This window comes from Ursus americanus, chromosome 8 (assembly GCF_024610735.1).
Source record: "Ursus americanus isolate L20-20 chromosome 8, mUrsAme1.1.p, whole genome shotgun sequence".
Classification (NCBI taxonomy): domain Eukaryota; kingdom Metazoa; phylum Chordata; class Mammalia; order Carnivora; family Ursidae; genus Ursus; species Ursus americanus.
This window is the reverse complement of record NC_142134.1, coordinates 51,261,995-51,282,223: the sequence shown is the minus strand read 5'-3', so window position 1 is coordinate 51,282,223 and position 20,229 is coordinate 51,261,995. Positions and strand designations below refer to the sequence as shown.

The 20,229-nt window shown below is 38.2% G+C and overlaps 1 protein-coding gene across 1 annotated transcript in view; it reads left to right on the top strand.

The window, feature by feature from the left end:
- Positions 1–387: 387 nt before the first annotated feature.
- The window catches only part of NSUN7 (NOP2/Sun RNA methyltransferase family member 7), a 52,367-nt gene continuing 32,525 nt past the window's right edge, over positions 388–20,229 (top strand). Inside the window, exons 1-5 of the mRNA XM_045815933.2 lie at positions 388–723; positions 1,006–1,409; positions 8,025–8,083; positions 8,455–8,585; positions 19,790–19,942. Coding sequence (XP_045671889.1) covers positions 1,097–1,409; positions 8,025–8,083; positions 8,455–8,585; positions 19,790–19,942 — 656 coding nt within the window. The 5' untranslated portion in view covers positions 388–723; positions 1,006–1,096. The remainder of the gene's footprint in view (positions 724–1,005; positions 1,410–8,024; positions 8,084–8,454; positions 8,586–19,789; positions 19,943–20,229) is intronic.

The following is a 20,229-nucleotide window of genomic DNA, read 5'->3' as shown; positions in this document are numbered from 1 at the left end:
TTCTAAAAAGTATGGAAATAAAGTAGGCTCGTCTTTTCCCCTTTTTTTCAGTAGCTCTCTACATTCATCTGTTATAACATTTCTTGCTCTCCCGCTACACGCGCCAAGGCAGGTGCTGTCAGCGACACAAAATTCTTGCTTTCTAGGAGACCGCCCGGGACGTGCCGGGAAAGAGGCGGCCACTTGTGGTTCTGGGGAGATCGACGACCCTCGGGAACCCAGCGGTCCAACTGTGCAAGGGGTCTTCGGTTTCAAGGAGGGGCTGGAACAGGAGTCACGGAACTCGGAAGGAAGAACAACTAGCCGGGGGAAAAGGCGGCACCCGCCAAATCCCGCGGGAACAGCTCTCCAGCGGCGTCCGGCCGGCTCCCGGTTGCCATGGAGACCTGGGTCCCGGCCGGCCGGCCGACCGCGAGAGGCGGACCCTTGCCGGGCCTGAACCGCGGGTCCACCGGCGCCGCGTCCGGCCAAGGGCCACTGTGCGTGACCCGGAAAGGCCAGGAGGCGCGCTCTGCTTTCGGGAACCGAAGCGAGCACGGGAGGTCGCGACCCCCGTCCCAAACCGAGCGGGTGGGAGAGGCGGCATTGGAACCAAACTGCCGCCGCCGTCCCGCCGTCCCCGGGCTCCCGTGGGCACTGTTCAGATACCAGGCTGCGGTGCCCCAAGTGCAGCGGCTGCCGCGTCTCCGTCCCCGAAGCCCCGGGAAACATCCGGCCTCTCGGGTAAGGGGCGCCCGTGGGGCCACAGACGCGGCTCGTGGGGAGCGCTACCCCCAAACAGGCCTCGGGAATGGTCGCTTGGGAGACGAGTCCCCAACCTCCTCCCCACTCCCCTCCCTTTCTGAGTGTGTGGACGTTTGGTTGGGTCTTGCCCGGCCCCAAGTATGGGACGCTTGGATCCGCCAGGAGATGCCGTCTCTTAGTCTTGAACGCCACAACGAAATGGGCCACCAAGTGGGTCCTGCATAAATAGTGGTTTACCGAGATAACCTTTTCTTTTCACAGAGACGATGCTTAAAGTACAAGGAAGACCATTTCCTGGAACATCTGAGTTGTAATTCAGCCTTGACTTAGCGACCACAGTCAAGGAGCAAACATGCTTCATGCCACAAGTGAACTGGAGTTTTCGAACGAAAAAAATACGGAGAATATCGCCCAACTCGCTTCCCTGGCACTGTCAAGTGACCCATCACCCAGCGAAAAAAATTCACCTGGTTTACCCGAAAAAACGGGCTATCCGGACTCCGTTTACGTTATGGCAGCAAACATTTTTCAGGGTATTCGATTCGAAAAGTCACCAGAGCAAGTCTTAATAAAGTATGGGAATGAACCTTTGCGGTCCTTGCCGGAGTCTCAGGATGAAGCCTTTCAGCGGTCCTCCTATGAGCTGGCTTTCAGTGCCCTGAAGTGTGAGTAGTACTGGCCCTAAACATCAGCACTTAAAGAAAATAAGGAGAGAATTTGTGGAGTGCAGTCCCCCACTCCCGCCCCCTCCTGCACACCAGGTTTTGTTTTTAGGCATAAGCCTATCTTTGGTCAGTTGCAAATGTTAAGGAATTAGGAGAGTTGAGGTAAAATAAGCTCTTTCAGGTCGGAACTGTTTTTTCCCTGCAGATCTGCCTGGGCCCAGCACCGTGCCTGGCCTTAGACAGATGTCATGCAAGTCATGAAATTGAACAAGGAAACAATTCCACTGACAGGAAGAATTAAGAATCCACTGAAGTATCCCAAGTACAGGTTCCCTTTCCTTGGGTTATCTCTTTGCATTTTCTGTGTTGACATCTTGTATATTAGCGTATGAACTTTCACAAATATAAAAGCCAGTAAGAGGGTCAGGGAAAGGAACAGAGATGGAGTAAGAAGAAAAGATGCAATATATCCAAAATGAATATGAAAATTAAATCAACCCCAATTAAAGTGATCCCATTCATAGCCAGTAGCCTTAATTTTGGGAGCTTGTAAATTTATTCCTCCAAGCTTCTGTAGAATGCCCCTTTCCAATTTGCCTCCAGAATTTGAGATGCAATGTTTCAGATTCCCTCAGTTGTGGTTAGTTATCAGCTTCTGAGTATGGAGCTGACTCTAGGATGGAACCAGATACTGATATTATGAGAGCAAGCAGTCAAAGTGTCTGGAGATGTTTGTTTTTGGACTAGCTATGAACTTTAGAGTTTATATTACAACACGTTGTGCTATATTATTTTTATGTTTATATTGGTTTGTAAACTGACTGAATACAATTCCAGAAAAGAAGTTCCAGAAATATTTAGATTATTAGCAGCATGGCTGAAAGGATGAGCATGTGCCCTTCTTAAAGAGACAACTTAAAAGGCAACACTAATTTTCATGTATTTCCTTAGTGTTAGTACTTACTGGGTCTTCTACATCCTTGCACATAGGCAGTTAACAATTGTTCAGTTGAGCTAAAATATTCCATTAATTACTTACATGTGAATATATGTATTTCGGTAGTCTGCAGACATGACGCAGCTCAACTCTGAAGCCAGAAATTTGTCAGCATAGAGAAAAATTTGATGTTAAGAGGCAACTTCTCTTTAGTTTTCATTTGTTTTCTCCTGCTTGAGGTTTTTTTTTTCTTTTTGAATCTGTCTTAACCATTTTTTCTTTTCCAGTGTAATCTTTCAGATTGTTTCATCCATTCCTTCCACCTGCTTTAAAAAAATATAGTTTTAAAGATGCAGCTGTTGCACTTTAAATAATGAGCCAAATGAACATTTTTACATTTTCTCCTTGTAACAATGAAATGCGGACTGGGCATCTATGTTAATTAGTTGGTATTTAATGTTAATGCCAAAATTCTATTATAGACAATTTGTTTTCCTAATGGAACATTGAATCCTACCTTTAGAAATCTACTAAAAGCCTGAAATTATTCTAGGTAAAATTAACACATTAACTAAATGGTCATGCCATATGATATGTGTACTAGATTATCTTTTTCTTTCTCTCGGTCTTTATTTCTGTTTTATGAAAGAGCCTTGTGACTATTTGATATTTTTTAATGACCCAGAAAATCCCATTCAGACAAAGTATTGTCATAGGCCTTTACAAACCTGCTTTTGCTTGAAATGTTCATATTTTAAATTCTAATTCTAAAATAAGTTCAAATACTAGAATGTCTTTGGTTGTTTACTTGGTACAAGTATTATATTCTTATAATAATAATATCTTTTTAAAATTATTATCTGAATAATTTATGAATGTTCAAATAGAATAAAACCAGAGTTTCTAAATGCATTAGGTTTCCAAGGTAATTAAGAGCCTGATATTTTGCTTTAAAATATGGGATGCTCTGTGCATTTCACTTTTATCTTCTGTATTTATCAGTGTTCTACCAATACTTTCACATGATATTTTATAAATTCACATTTAGATTGTACAGTATAGGTTCAGGGAATCACAGTTCGGAAAAGAAAATTCTGGATTTTTCCTCTGTGGTTTTATAGGAGCAATAATGCTGAAAAGGTTAATGTACAAACTAAAGAGAGCTTGGGTAATGGTACCTTTTATTGGCGAATTTATGAATAGGTAATTAGGTCATATTACCTTTTTTTTCCTGTGGAAGTACAAGGAGGAGGAAAAAATGACAGAGGAAAGTCCTTAATTATGTAAATGTTAAGTATATTCATTTGGTTGTGTTGTTTTTTGCTCTTTTGTTGATGTCCTTTGTGTATAAGCTCTTTCAAAGCAGAGAGAGTATTTATCTGATTAACCTTTTAAAGATTGAAAGAGTTCAGTATGTTTTTTTAAGATGAAGACAACCGCTACTCTTGCTTTATTAAATAGCCCCAATGTCAATTTTCTGTTAAAGAAGTTAATGAAGAGGAGCCTATTCCTTTTAAGTTTTATTTCTATCAAAGAAGTAGAGTACTGGCAGCCAGTTTGTTTTTTCAAAGAATCTCTGGATGTTTCAAGGAATTCTAAATATTAAAAAAGAAGAAAATCTGGAAAATGATTTCTTAAGAAATAAACTAATGAACCACAAATAAAGAAAAAAAGAACACTTGAAGAAAAAGATTTCCCTGAAATTGTTCATCTTATTCCTGGCTTAATTCTTTCTCTAGCCTCTCTGGGTATATATAGTAGTTGGTGAACTTTCAGTTCCAGGAATTGATATGGCATTAACCTGCTCGTTTCAGCATCTTCTAAACCTGTCAGTGAAAAACCTAGTAAATGCTTAATGTATGGTTTGGTTATGGCTTTGGAAATTAGTAATTGTAGTTGAGGTGCCCAAGACCACCCTCAGGGTCAATGATTCACTGGAAGGACTCACAGAACTCAGCAAAGCTATTATACTCATGGTTGTAGTTTATTACAGTGAAAGGTTATTTAAAATCAACAGCAGGGGCACCTGGGTGGCACAGTCGTTAAGCGTCTGCCTTTGGCTCAGGGCGTGATCCCAGAGTCCTGGGATCGAGCCCCACATCAGGCTCCTCCACTGGGAGCCTGCTTCTTCCTCTCCCACTCCCCTGCCTGTGTTCCCTCTCTCGCTGGCTGTCTTTCTCTGTCAAATAAATAAATAAAAATCTTTAAAAATAAATAAATAAATAAATAAATAAATAAATAAATAAATAAATAAAAATAATAAAATCAACACCAGAAAAAAGGTACATAGGAGAGAGTCCAGGAGAGACCTGGTACAAGTTTCCTATTGTCCTTTTCCAATGGAGTCCTTGGGCAATGCTTAATTCTCTTAGCAACAATGTATGGCAACACAAATGAAGTACTGTAGTATGTAGAAGGAAGTATTGAAGTATAGGGAACCTCATCTAAGCCTTGCTGTCCAGGGTGTTTATTGGGATCAGTCATGTAGATAGGAGTGCACTAGTAGCTGACCTTACTCAGTCTCAAGCTCTTTCAGAGGCCATGCTGATAGCGTTGCTCAATGCCCATGTAAACAAGGACATTTGTATTAGGCAAGATATTCCAAAGGCTTATAGAGATTATCGCCCAGGAGCTTGGAGGGCCAACTCTTTCCTCGGAATATTCAGGGTTTGGCCACCCCAGCCTGCTCAGTTAATTCTTTTTTTCTTAAAGATATTTATTTATTTATTTATTTATTTATTTATTTATTTATTTATTTATTTAAGAGAGCAAGCATGCATGCATGTGCGCATGTGAGGGGAGGGGCAGAGGGGGAGAAGCAGACTCCCCAAGGAGCATGGAGCTTGACCCAGGGCTAGGGCTTGATCCCATGACCCTGAGATCAGGACCTGAGGTGAAACCCAGGTGCCCTGCCTGCTGAGTTAATTCTTGATTGCATAGTGATTCATTAGGAAAATGATTTAGATCAATAACCTCATAAGATCTGGTTTCATGTAAGAGGTTAAAGCAATTTTCTTGACTGACAATAATAATACCTTATATTTACATAGTTCTTTGTAATTCAAAAAACAGTTTATATCATTTGATATAATGAGTCCTTTGAGATGCAAGATTCTCATTTTGCAGATGAAAAACTGAAGGAGGCTCAAGAAGAGATTAAATGATGTATCTAAGGAACTAGCAGGAATAAGGTTAAAAAGAGGAAGTATTTCATCTGGTTGGAAAGGGTGGTAGAGTAGCAACCCCATCCCTAAATCCTAGTTTTTTATGGTTCATGTTGTTTTATTTTAATTGTATAATGATTTTGTGTTTGGTGATGCTAGCTTCCTTTCCCTGGTGTTTACATCTCTCAAATATTCTTTCAGAATGTTAATGGATATTCTTACTAGTTTTGCCAAAAAAGACTTAAATAATTTTATTGTTTCCCTCCTTCCACACACATACAAACTGCATTTATCTGTATTGTATAATTACAATTGACATTCTTGAATGAAGATTCTAGAGATCCCTCACATGAAGGAAAATAAAGAGGGAAAACCTAGAGGAGAGTCAAAAGAATGGATGGAGGGATGACAAGATGGGCTATGTGAATTTTAGGGGTCCAATAAATAGCACTCCTCCTTTACACTTGATTTTGGAATGAACTGAGAGGAAAAAAGGCGTTTGGTGACATGGCTTTAGATCTCCAGCCAAGTGGCTTGCAAATAGTTTACTATTGAATTAGAGACTTCTCATCTGATCCATGACTCAGCTGAAGTGTAGCCCTCTCTACTGCATGTCCTGCAGACACACTGGCAGAGGGTGTTTCTCTAGGGAAGACCCCTCCATGCTGAAAACCTGAGGAATGGGGATTAAGCGTTCTCTTCAACAGACTAAAGAGAACAGGCGTTAATTAGTGGGGAACAGGGAGTAATAATTCAAGTTATTGTGCCAAACCAGGTAGGATAGGCAAGTTTACAATCTTCAAGTAAATCCTGACAACTCAAGTTAGTCACTGGCTGTGTTTTATTTAGCCACTCTGGTTTGTTATTAAGAGGAAGGTGAAGAAAGGCAGCATAATGTTGTGGTAAAGAACATGCACTTTGGTGCCAGACTGTCTGGGTTTGAAGCCCTGATTTGCCACTTGCTGTGTGACTACAAACATCTTACTTAACTATATTTTCCTCATTTCCTATAAAATAGGGATAAGAAAGATCTAATTCACAAGGTTGTTACGAGAGTTTAGTGAACATATGGAAAGCACTTAGAACAGGGTGTAGCACATAGAAAGCACTGTCTGAAGTGTACAGTTACTATTAATGTTGATACTACTATGTGAGAATGTTATGTAAATTGTAGATACACAAAGGTAATGCATTCTGCACAGTATCAAAGGCAGCCCAAAGATGCTACCAGTTTTGATGAAAGCCCCCAAAAGAAAAATGCAATATTGGCAAAATCATCATTTTTTCATTCTGTCTCTCCTATTTCTTAAGAGTTAAGCATCTCCATTGCTCAAAATTCCGTGACCTGTGCAGGTCTGCTTCCTTAGAACTCCTTCATTTTTATGATGACTGTATTTTCTGTGATAAAAATTGGGACCCATGCTGAAAACCTATGAAATAGATAGGAATTGGTTTGCAAGTATTGAGGTTGTAAAACTAAACTTTATTTTCCTTGAAAGTGAAATGGGGATATTGCCTTGTATAATGCAGCCATAACTGGTGGCTCAAATATGGATCACGATTCCAAAGGATTTCCTATGAAAATTGGAGTCTGTGCTCCCATTAGTTACTTCTTTTTAGTTTTCCCATCTCCCAAATAAAAGCAAATTCAGCATGTGCTGTGCATATAGTAGGTTCTCCACAAATGTTGAGTGAATTGAAGCTAGCTAGCCTAGCTTTCTGGTCAACTGATTAAAGCATTTGTTACATGATGTATATATAGTTTAAGTAGTTGTAACAAAAGGAACACTCATGTACTCTGTGGAGTTTTTTCAGTACATCCACTTTCAGTACATCCACCTAGTACCTTTGCAATTCTCTGCCTAGAATGTTCTCTCCTCCCAGATCTTGACATGGCTAACTCCTTGTCATTTGGGTCTTAGATTAAATATTATCAGTGTCTTCACTAGTGAGTCCTACCAAATATTTCAGTAAGAAGTAATACTGATCTAACATAAACTCTTCCAAAGAATATAGGAAGAGGGAACACTTCCCACTTACTTTACAGGGCCAGCGTAACCCTGATCCCAACACTGACAAGGATATTACAAGAAAAGCAAATGATAGACCAATATTCCTCATGAGCATAAACATAGAACAAACTTCTAAGTAAAATATTAGCAAATTGAATCCAACAATACATAAAAATGATAAGACACTTAAATTAGATCCTGTTTAATGTTTTTCAAAGGACATAAATTGGAGGTCGAAATTCTTTTATTATTACTTTAGCTATTCAGATAATGCTCCTTTGACTAGGATTTCATGTGGAACCTGGGTCCTAAGGGTCCAGGAATCATAGATGACAAGTATTCATCATGTAACTGTAATTTGAGTCTTTGTCAAGAATTGAGGTATATTTTAGATATGAAAGTAAAAATATTTGGTAGTATTGTCTAAAGTGTGCTTTGATTCCAAAGTTTTCATTTTCAGTTTTGGTATTTTTGAGTAACAGAAATTTTACTTGTCTTGCAGTTCAAGATATTTTGGAAACTATATTAATAGACAGCTATATCTTCCCAAGTACCACAATAGTAAGTAGACAACTTTTATATAATTAGCTGTCTCATGATTATTATTTAGAAAGTCCTAAAAAGCCTTTAGATTTAAATCAAAACTAGTTTGCTTAATGCTGAGACCTCTTCAAAACACATCCTGAACTCTTTCCTACTTCTAATACTGATCCTAGTCCTTTCATTGTGATGAACATAGCAGACACTGTCTAAAAAGGTTTATTTTTTTACTGGACTTTTTTCCATTTGGAAGTCCTTCTCTACTTCCCAATACAACCAGACTATGTAAAACTAGTCATATTTCTGCTCTCTTATCAAAAATAGTGGGATGAAAAATATTGCTATTAGATATTGTTTGTATACTTTCCTTTATGTGTGTTTCCCCTTGGTAGCCAGACCATTTGAACAGTCTTATTATTGTGATGCTGTATGATTTCCAAGATAGAAAATTTCAAGCTCGTCTCTTTTCTGATAATGAAGAGCCCATAGCAGAAGTTCAAGAAGTAGAGAACCTTCTTAACAGGTAATTGTTAAAGTGCAAAGGATATTTTATATGAAATAATTATTAGTATTTTCATTGGTAAAATTGTACCACATAATGTAAGATAACTATCAAAAATTTACAGAGAAAAAAATAAAAGTTCATGTTTCATGAGTTACTTTACAAACGGTCTCGAACAGGTTAAATATTCTGTTTAAAATCAAGTTGTTTTTGAAAGCTTGAATTGTAAGATCCAGCTTGTATTTGAAAAATCATGAAAAATTCCTAATAATGTGTTAGCATATACATAAATTAAACTTCATTTGAAACGGCTATTACTTATTTACTTAGCTCTGTTTATAGCTCTTAAAAAAAATCTAACATGTATCAAATGAGAAAATTCCAACAGGAGATAAGAACCCACTACTTTGACAAATTAAAAAAAAAAAACTAAAAAACTTCTACGTAGTTAAGAACAAACTAACAAGTTTTAAATTTGTTTTCTTTTTAGCCTAAATCTTGGCAGAAACCTACTATGGGGACAATAATAGTACCTACCTAAATTAATTAAACTAATGCATGTGAAATGCTTAGTTTAGAACCACACATATAGTAAATGGTTAATAAATGTTAAGTGCTACTGTTGTTAGGGCTTTTGTTATCATGTTGTTGAAATTTAAGGGAAAGCAGAATATAGCAATGACAATCTTGTAGGAAGATTTTTCCCTCGTGAATAATCTGAAACAGTTATCAGTATGGCATCTGATTTTATATTGTTACGGGAAATTCAAGCAGTTTCATTTAAATTATTGGCCAGAGGACTAAGATAATGGAGTAATACCAATAACTTACAGTTACTGAGCACTTACTATGTATCAATCACTGTTGTAAGGAGCTCTTTAATAACAACCCTCTGAGGAGGATACTATTAGCAACCTGTATTTTAACACATGGAAAAACTGAGGCACACACAGGTTACAGGAACCTACCTGAGGCTAGAAATCCAGGAAGGGAGTGGCCAGAATTCAGATTCAGGAAGGCTGACTGCAGAGTCCAAGCTTTAACCATTTATACGCTACTGCTCCCTTCCACTTAGGATAGTGAGGTTTGGCTGAAGTACTCTGGAAGATTAAAATTAAGACATAGTCATATCTCATGTCAGATGTAGCCGTAAGACATTGTAAGATGGAGAAAAGCAAAAGCAATCAGAAGTATTTACTCTCTGTGTTAGATAACTAAGGATCTCACCCTGTTTACTGTGTGACTTTCTGGGCAACCACCTCTCTGTCCATCACACTACTGGGCAACCTGCCTTCCAGGACAGGCATCCAGATACATCAGAGAAAAACTGGTGGGGCAGTATGCTTGGGACAGGCTTAGAGGTTCAGCTTTGCTGAGCTTCCCTTAGTTCTGTTTGACTTAGTCAGGACTCAAGAGACATTGAAGGAAGTCCCAGCTTAGTCTCACTGAGCCTAATGAGAACTGAGGTTAGCCTGAGTCAGCCAGGAAAGCCACGGGTCTCTAACCAAATAAGAAAGACCAGACTATGCTTTCATAAGCAGCAGGTTTTTAGTTAAGTGCTAGCAAGGCAGAGAAGAGGTCAAGCAAGGGCCATGGCTCAGGAGGCCAAAAGAGCCAGAAGACATTACTGTCTAAGGATTCCTGACTCCCCAGATTTTTCCCTTTCTCCAAATAACCATGCTACCTCCTGCCTTAACACATATTGGTTACATTCTTGTCAGTGCAAGAGTTTTTCCCCTTACAGAAACCAATAAAGGTTTATATAATGCAAATATTATTCTCAAATTCATCAGTGAACCAATCAAATTAACCAATTTGTACTCTACTCAATTCATAATATGCTATAGAAGAAATGTATTTTATTTTATTTATTTTTAAAGACTTTATTTATTTATTTGTGAGAGAGGGAGGAGCATAAGGAGTGGAAGCAGCAGGCAGAGGGAGAAGAAGACTCCCCACTGAGCAAGGAGCCCAATGCGGGACTCTATCCCAGGACTCTGGGATCATGATCCCAGCTGAAGGCAGATGCTCAACCAACTGAGCCACCAGGCATCCCAGGAGAAATGGTTGTTTGTTTGTTTGTTTGTTTGTTTTAAGATTTATTTATTTATTTATTTGACACAGAGAGACAGACAACCAGCGAGAGAGGAACACAAGCAGGGGGAGTGGGAGAGGAAGAAGCAGGCTCCCAGTGGATCAGGGACCCCAATGCAGGGCTCGATCCCAGGACCCTGGGATCACGCCCTGAGCCAAAGGCAGACGCTAAACAGGAGAAACGTATTTTAATCAAGATGTGTTTTAATGTGTTTAATCAAAATGTGTTTTAATCAAGAGTTGTAGCTTTCAAGTAATAGAAGCCATCTTCAGGTAGCTTGAGCAAAAATGGAAAGTGTTCTTACAAAGATACTGGGATGTCTCATGCAACTCAAAGACTCAGAAAGGGAATGAAGTCAAGAATTGGAAAGATGTTAGGACTTTATTTCTGCTTTTTAATCTTTTTATCTCTGCCTCTCTCTTAGTATCTGCTCCATTCTCTTTTTCTCTGCATATCTGCCTTCTCTGCTTCTCTAGTCTATATGGAAAAAAGCCCTATTCTTGCACCTAAGTTCCTGAGCTTACAGGTTACAATTGTGCTTTAGTTTCTTCATTTAGACTAACTTATTTTATCACCTCCATACCCCAATTCTAAATTCTAGGTTTCCTGGAAATTTGGCTCCACGGGGTTTGGGTGCATTCCTTTGGGCCAATCCCTCATAGCCAGTAGAGTGGGATTCTGAGCTCAGACAGAGTGTTGACTTGTAGATCAACCTCTGTAGATCTCCAGGGGCTTAGGGCTGGGTGCTGTTGTCCCCAGGGAGGTAGAATCATTGTAAGCTTGAAGTATATCTTAGTCTGTTTGTTTCTACTGAGAGGATAAAAACCAATTTTAAGACGTGACAGAAGTAATTAGTTAGCAAGAAACTGAATACGAATGATTTCCTTCTTATGAAAATTCTGTTTGGTCTTTGTTGTTGTTATGTCTCTACCAGAGATCCTTGTGGTTTATACTCTATATACCAACTTGTGTCTTTTCCTTTTGTTTGTTCATGGCTTTAGAGATACAATCTAAGATGATACCTATTACCATTTTGAACATATGCAGGGTGCTTAAGAACTCATTCCTTATATAAATCAAGTATGTTTTTAATACTGTGTGCATGGGTTAAATAAAAAGATACCATAGCCATTTCCTTTCTCACTCTCCATGCCCTCACACTAGCCCAAAAATCAGTTTCTACCAAATAATGTTGGAATTTTGTGAGGCAGAATTGGAGAACAAGCAGTGAAAGACTAGAGAGAGAGCCGGAGGGGAAAGAGTTAGTAGTCCATCCTTCCAAACCACCCAAAACTATTCCTCCTGAGATCTTCTGCATTACATTACAGCACCCACATCAACCTGGACATCATCCTTGATACTTCTCGCCTCCCCTTTCCTGTGCCCATACCATACCTAATGCGGTAACTCCAACTGGAAAACATGCTTCATCTGTCTACTTTCCATTTCCACTACTATCTTCCAAATCCAAGCCACCAGCTTGCTACACTAGCTTCCTTATTGATTTCCCTGCCTATAACTCATACTTTCCCACACTCTTTTCTACATGGCAGGTAGAGCAGTATTTTTTAAATGTAATTGTGTGGTCATAAGAGAGTGTCTTAAATTTGGCTTATCTCCTACTGTAACAAGTAGAAAACTGGACAAAATATATGAGGCAAAGATTTGGGGTATTAGACAAGATACAGCACAAAGACTTGATCCCTGAGAGAATGAAAACAGACGAAGTGAGCATTAGGACAGTCCTGGCTTTATGCCTGAGGTACTTTCCAACTGCAGTACGGGAAGGCAGGGAGCCCCAGAGGAAAACGGTAGTCGCACTAAGAAAACAGAGATCAGAATTTTGGAAGGCTGAATGATAATTTGTCTTTTGTTTTTTATTCTATTAAAGTGGTAAGGTAATTTATATTGAATGATTTTTTAAGTGTTAAAACCAATCAGGCACTTTAGGGATTCATTATATTTGTTCAGATATTGTCTCTTTTCTTGTCTTCCCCAATTATCTCATTTCCTATAATGCTCCAGTTTCTCATTTGCCAAAATGGTCCCCAAATACTTATTCATGGGTTTTTATATCTCATATTCTTTCCACCTCTTCTTTGGAAACTCTTAGCCTATTTTACTTAATTAGTGAATATTCTTTTTTTTTTTTTAAAGATTTTATTTATTTATTTGACAGAGATAGAGACAGCCAGCGAGAGAGGGAACACAAGCAGGGGGAGTGGGAGAGGAAGAAGCAGGCTCATAGCGGAGGAGCCTGATGTGGGGCTCGATCCCGTAACGCCGGGATCACACCCTGAGCCAAGGGCAGACGCTCAACCACTGTGCCACCCAGGAGCCCCTAATTAGTGAATATTCTGAAACAGTTGTCAGTATGATGTCTGATTTTATATTTGTATGAGAAATTCAAGTAATTGACTGAAGATTATATTTTGGCATTAAAAAATATTCAATTTAGGGGTGCCCGGGTGGCTCAGTGGGTTGGGTGCCTGACTCCTGGGTTCTGTGGGGGTTGTGATCTTGGCATGCTGGGATGGAGCCTATGTTAGGCTCTGCGCTCAGCACGGAGTCTGCTTGCTATTCTCTTCCTCTCCCTCTGCCCCTCCCCTTGCTCACATGTGTGCACTCACCCTCTCTCTCTAAAATAAATAAATAAAATCTTAAGAAAATATTCAATTTATGTTTAAGGGGACCATATATACACAATATACGGAAATAAATTTGAAATGGATTGAAGACTTGAATGTTAAGACTGGAAACCATAAAACTAGAAAAAAACATAGGCAATAAGTCTTTGGCATCAGCAATATTTGTTTGCACGTCTCCTCAGGCACGGGCAACAAAAGCTATATATATATACACACACACACACACACACACATATATATACATATAGCTTTATATATATATTTATTTATTATATATTATATTTATTATATATATATTAATATATAAATGCTTCTGCACAGAGAAAGAAATCACCAACGAAACAAAAAGGCAATCTACTGAATGGGAGATGATATTTGCAAGTCATAATCCAATAAAGGGTTAATGTCCAAAATATATAAAGAACTTAAACAACTTAATATAAAAAAACACAACCAATTAAAAAAAGGGGAAAGGACTTGAATAGACATTTTTCCAAAGAAGGCATATAGATGGCCAGCAGGCACATGAAAATGTGTTCAACATCACTACTTATCAGGGAGATGTAATTCAAAACCATAATGAGATACCTGACACCTGTCAGATTGGCTATTATCAAAAACAAAAAATAACAAGTGTTGGCAAGGACATGAGAAGTGGAGAAAAGAGAATCCTTGTATGCTGTTGGTGGGAATATAAATTAGTGCAGCCACTACGGAAAACAGTACGGAGGGTCCTCAAAAAGTAAAAATAGTACTACTGTATGATCCAGCAATTCACTGCTGGATACTTATCCAATGAAAATGAAAACACCAATTCGAAGAGATATATGCACCCCTGTGTTCATGGCAGCATTATTTACAATAGTCACAATGTGGAAGCAATAGATCAATGGATGAAGATGGGATATATATATACACACAAATATGTAAGAGATACATACAGATATACACATAAAACTCAGCCATAGAAAAGAATGAAATCTTGCCATTTGCAATTACATGAATGGACCTAGAGTGTGTTATGCTAAGTGAAATAAGTCAGAGAAAGACAAATAGCATATGATTTCACTTATACGTGGAATCTAAAAAACAAAACAAATGAACAAACAAAACAGAAATAGATTCATAGAAACAGGAAACAAACTGTTGGTTACCAGAGTGTGAAGGGTTGGGATGAGTAAAATGGGTGAAGGGGGTTAAGAAGCACAAACTTCCAGTTACAAAATAAATAAGTCATTGGGATGTAGTACACAATATAGGGAATATAGTCAATAATATTCTAATAACTTCAGTGACAGATGAACTAGACTTAACGTGGGGATCATTTCATAATGTCTGAAAATATTGACTCACTATGATATATACCTGAAACTAAAAGGATATTATATGTCAATTATACATCAATTAAAAAATAAGAAGAAAATAAACTGAAGGAAAATGGTGTATTAGGATTCTATTCTGGCAACCAACAGTACCCCAACTCAAACAAGATTAGGCAAAAGAAAGAATTTATTATAAGGTATTTCATGGAGGATTGAACATCAAGATGACAGGAAGGACAGTGATGTGGCTATGCTTCTCCTAAGTCCTATGACTTAAGTATCATCAGGATTCTCTGACTCTAGTCTCTGCTTCTCTGTGCTTTGGCTTCATTCTTTTCTTTCTTTGTTCCCAGAATGGGAAACTTGGCTGCTGACATACTCAAGAGCTTTACATCTTACAGCACCAACACGAGACAGACTGGTTTGATTCTCTCTTCCTACACCTAAAAATTGCTCGACCCTGCCTTGAGTCAAGTGCCCACCCTCTATTGATCAGCTGTGGCCAAGGAGACTGAGTCAGTCAGGGACCCCTTCCAAGAAAATTATATGAATAGAGGGAGGAGAGGAACATTTTTCAGGAGAGAGGGATTTCTATTCCCCGAAGGGAAGCAGTGCTTAGAAGGCAAACCCTAGGTTTCTACTATAAATGGAAACATTGGTATGCTAAATGTGTCAACCAAGAGCAAGAACTTCCCATTACCTAGGTACAGTCAGCCCGCCATGATCAGTTGCTAGTCAGAATAACATTCCCTGACTTAAGGAAAGCAACACAAAAACATATAGGAAATACGCCTTTTTTCACATGTGTGGTTGTGACAGAGCCACAATATTCTTAAAATATAGGTTTCTCTTTGTTTTTTTATTCTTAGCAAATTGCATTTCTCCACTACATCATGAACCATCACTGACTTATGCAAAATAAACCACATGGTTCCTTATGAAAATAAGAGAATAAAACCTGTTATAAGCAAGTGATTTGGATATTTTCTTTTGTTTTAATGTATTATCTAATTACATTAAAACATATTTCCATTTACTTTCTATCCACTTTTTCTCTCAATTATGTTTTTCCAATGCTCTATAGGAATAAATATGAAAATTTTCTTCCTTTTTTCTGTAAAAGAACTGCAACTCCTTTATTATATTTAGAAATCAAACTTCTAATTACATAAAATGATTAATAGAAACATTGGGAATAATTATTTTTGCCATTATTTATAGATGTAAAGTTTCTTGGCACACACTTATTAGGTATAATTTTATATTGTATATTAGTTTGTTTCATTTGAGGCCCAGGATATTGTTATCTTCCTTTAGAGGTGGCACTTACTTTGCTGCTAGAAGGCCACAGCTAGACCTGGGGCACTGACAAACCCAGGTGACTTAGTCTAATCTGGGACTGAAATGATTGGAAGCTGTGCTTCAGTCCTCATGAAGGCCAGTTAGTCCTTTTTAAATTTTTTTAAGATTTTTATTTTTTTATTTGTCAGCAGGGGGCGGGGGGGGAGAGAGAGAGAACAAGCAAGGGGAGCGGGAGAAGCAGGCTCCCCGCTGAGCAGAGAGCCCGATGTGGGACTTGATCCCAGGACTCTGAGATCATGACCTGAGCTGAAGGCAGACGCTTAACTGACTGAGCCACCCAGGCATCCTGCCAGCTAATCCTTTTTACTTTATTCCTAGGGTTGTCTTTTGGTAACCCCGTCCAAAGCCTGGGAACTTTATCAAAGCCCCCCACTCATAAAATTGGCATGCCCCAAATTTCCATTTTTGTTCCCCATGAGTCATGGTAAACTCTGCCTATCTCTCAGGTTCTTAGGCACATATTTCAGAATTGGCAGATACTTTCATATATGATGCTTCTTCTACTCAGAACACTGGATAACTCATCTCACACCCCTCCCTTACTCCTGGCTAACTCCTACTTCTACCCTTATGGCTTAGCCTAAATGTAACTCCTGGGAAACGTACCTTGACTCCCATAGCAGTGCCCCTCCCTTGTGCCACAATAGGATCCTGCCTTCCCTTGTCATGAATACTTACGACATTTAAAAATAATTGCTTTGTCTCCCCTTACCAAATACATCTATACTTTGTAATGTCAGGAACAGCATCTTCCTTGCTTATCCCTTTGTTTCTGGCACCTAAAACAGTGCCTGGAATATAATAAGAACACAAATATTTGTTCATGAATAAATTGATATTTCTCTATGCTTAAATGGCCTTCCATTTTGCACAGAAAAAAAATTTCCACTTCCTATGCATGGTATATAAGATTTTTTGTGACGTGAGTCCTAGATCTCTCACCACCCCATACTCTAAAATATGCTTTGCTGTTTAACATCTCCGTCTCTTCACGATTCTCTGCCCTCTGTCTGTGTGTCTTTTTTCCCTTTGTGGTCTGGAAAACTCATGCTGTCTGTGTCTTTTCTTATGGTCTGGAAAATTCTTGCTCCTCTTTTAACAGTTTAAGTTTCTCCTCCTCTTAGAAGTCCCTTAGAAGGCTAATTCTTGTTCTTTTTCTGATACATTTACTTTCTTCTTTATCTGTGTATCTTACAGCATTCATCATGTGCTTGTGCTATAACTGGTTGTTTATATGTCTATTATACCACCAAATTATAAGTTACTTAAGGGTGGAAGCTCTCTTTTAATCTCTATAGCCCAGGTCTGATAACAGTTCCTAGTTAACAATAGTAAAAGAATAGGTCTAATAATTATTATCACTTCTTTTTAAAAATTATCACTTCTTGAACAGCCTGACTTTGAAATACATTTTCAAAAGTATCTTTGCAACAAGTAATTAGTTTATAATTCCTAGAGCTTAGAAAAGCTAAATAACCTGTCTAATGTCACATAGCTAGTAATTGGTGGAAGCAGAATTTGAATGCAGATAATCTGATTGCAGAGCCCAAACCATACTAGCTGGAGAGACAGAGTGAGAGAAGGCAGCAGGAGGGGGGATGTGGTGTGATATCAGGAGGGGCAGAAATAGTTTTGTGTGTGGCCAGACATAGATTTGTGTACGGGAGTGGTGGGAATTGAAGACTGAGGAGTTGGGTCAGGTTAAATTATTAATACCCTAGTGTTTCATGATAAGGAGTTTGGGTTCTGTCCTGTATCTAATGGGTTCATTTTAGATTTAAGCTTAGGAATTATAGAACTACAATTTAACATATAGAAATAGCTCTGGCTGTGTATACAACAGGTTGCTGGCAAACAGGTGATTGAGCAACTCTCTGTGATAGTGTTCAAATTATAGCAGGGGGTGGACTTCTGTATCAAGAATGCTGAGGAAAGGCCATTTTTGCTTCCATTTTCATCATTGCGGTCCATCTTACAGCTATGGAAGAAGTTATTAGTAGCCACAGGGCATTCCATTTACAAAAGAAATATGTGTCTGGTTATCCCAATAGCATTTGGATTTGGTCTTTATACTCAATCTGATATTGTATATTTATAAAAAAAACTTTATAACTGTATATATACTTTAAATTACTTTTTATGTGATTGAAATATATTAAAATTCACAGTCTGAAATGTTTGCTATGTGGAAATTTGGAAAATTATTTCTCTGTGTACTTATTCCCCCCATTTATACAACACATATATTTTTCTAGGCTTCATAGCTCTAATTTTTATGTGTATTGATTGAATAATTCAGTTGATAGCACTTACGGCAAATTTGAACCATATAGGTATTTGGAAAGGCTATTTAATCAAAAGTCGTGTGTACTCAGAAACATCTCACATGTGTGATATAGAACAGTAACTCACCCCTTTATATTATTTTTTGGTGTGCATTAATGTATTATGTAATTGTTTTTGTGTCCCTTGCTGTAGTTCTGTGACATTAGGAGATAGCACTACACAAATCTAATTTTATTATAGCCCTAGAAGTCTTAATGTTTGATAATCCTTCCCTCTCCTCCCCCAAGTGCCCCATCTATGTTCTACCTCTCTGTTTCCCTCTCCCTCTCTCTCTCCACCCCACCCCCATCCCTTCCTTCCTCTATCTCTCCCTTCCTCATGCAGGTACACATGTTCACACACAAACACATTGTTAGGTGAAAAGTTCTCATTCTACTGAGTAAATAAGAATCTTGGGTTTTTTTTTTTTTTGGTTTTTTTTTTTTTTGAGAGACAGCGTGCATGCGAGTGGGGGGGGCAAAGGGAGAGGGGGAGAGAGAATCTCAAGCAGGCTTCACACTCAGTGTGGAGCCAGATGTGGGGCTCAATCTCACAACCCTGAGATCGTGACCTGAATTGAAATCAAGAATCAGATGCTTAAATGACTGAGCCACCCAGGCGCCCCTGAATAAATAAGAATCTTGATTTTATTAAGCTTTCTGTGCCACATACACCACTCCAGTTGTACTTGACTCTTCTATGGTATCTTTTACCCATTTCTCACATTCAAGGTTATCCTTGAGATTTATTATTCAATTAGATTCCTACTGTGAAAATGCTGATTATGGATCAAGAATAAGTCCTGTATTCTCATTTATTAAACATTTTCTATGAGATCAAGAAAAATCATTGGATCTTCATGGTGATGCTAACCAATTCTTGCTTTTCTTTTCTGTTATGGGATAATCAGAACTGGGAAGGACTTGATACAGATTCATGAAAGTTCCTTAATCTTATCAAGACTGTACTGTTGGCAACTATGACAATAACTAGCCTATAGTGAGTGTCTGCCATGTGCCAGGCACTGTGCTAAGTATTTTGCACACATGGTTGGTAATCACCACATTAATAACAAGGTAAGTTGACCACATTCTACAGATGAGAAAACAGGCTGAGAAAAGAGATTCATTAATACCTGAGGTCACACAGCTAGTAAGTGACAGAAACTGAATTTAACTTCAAATTTGTCGGACTATATTCCATCCACCTTTCGCTACATAAAATTTCTTTCAATTGGCAATTGATATAAATATTTGGGGAGATGCATATTTATACAGGGGCAGCAAAAACTGAAAAAAAGAAGCAGCATTATTGGATTTCTATTTTCAAATATGATTTTATACTATGAAAATCTGAAGCAGAATTATAGAAGTTTGTTAGAATTCTAAATCTAATTTGTGAATTTTTCTAATGGAAAATTGATAGTCTTGTCTTCAATGCAGTAGTCATCAAGAATGGATTTTCTGTCTCTAGTTTTAAGACAAAATTGGCTGCAGCATTGGCAAGATGTCGAATCAAACACGACGCCCTTTCAATTTACCACATTCTTCCAGAAACAGTTAGGAACCAGGAACTAAGGGCCTCCACTTTGCCACTTTATGCTTGGATAAATACTTGTAAAATCAGGTAAGAGTTTTAATCAAATTCATTATTCATATTTCAATTTGCTAGCCTGTCAAAATAATATGATAAGAAATACTATCTAGGGGAGTAATTAGGCAATCATAGTTTAGTTCAGGATTTTGTCACCAAATTACCAAAGGTACTTACATAAATATGTTAACTTTTCTGTCTTTAATTATCTTTTAACTTACTGTTGGCTAAAATTGTAAGTTTCATTAGATGCAATATATGCAGTGATATTTTTATTTATTTTAGGGAAAAGATGCTAGTGTTAAATGCATTTTCAATAT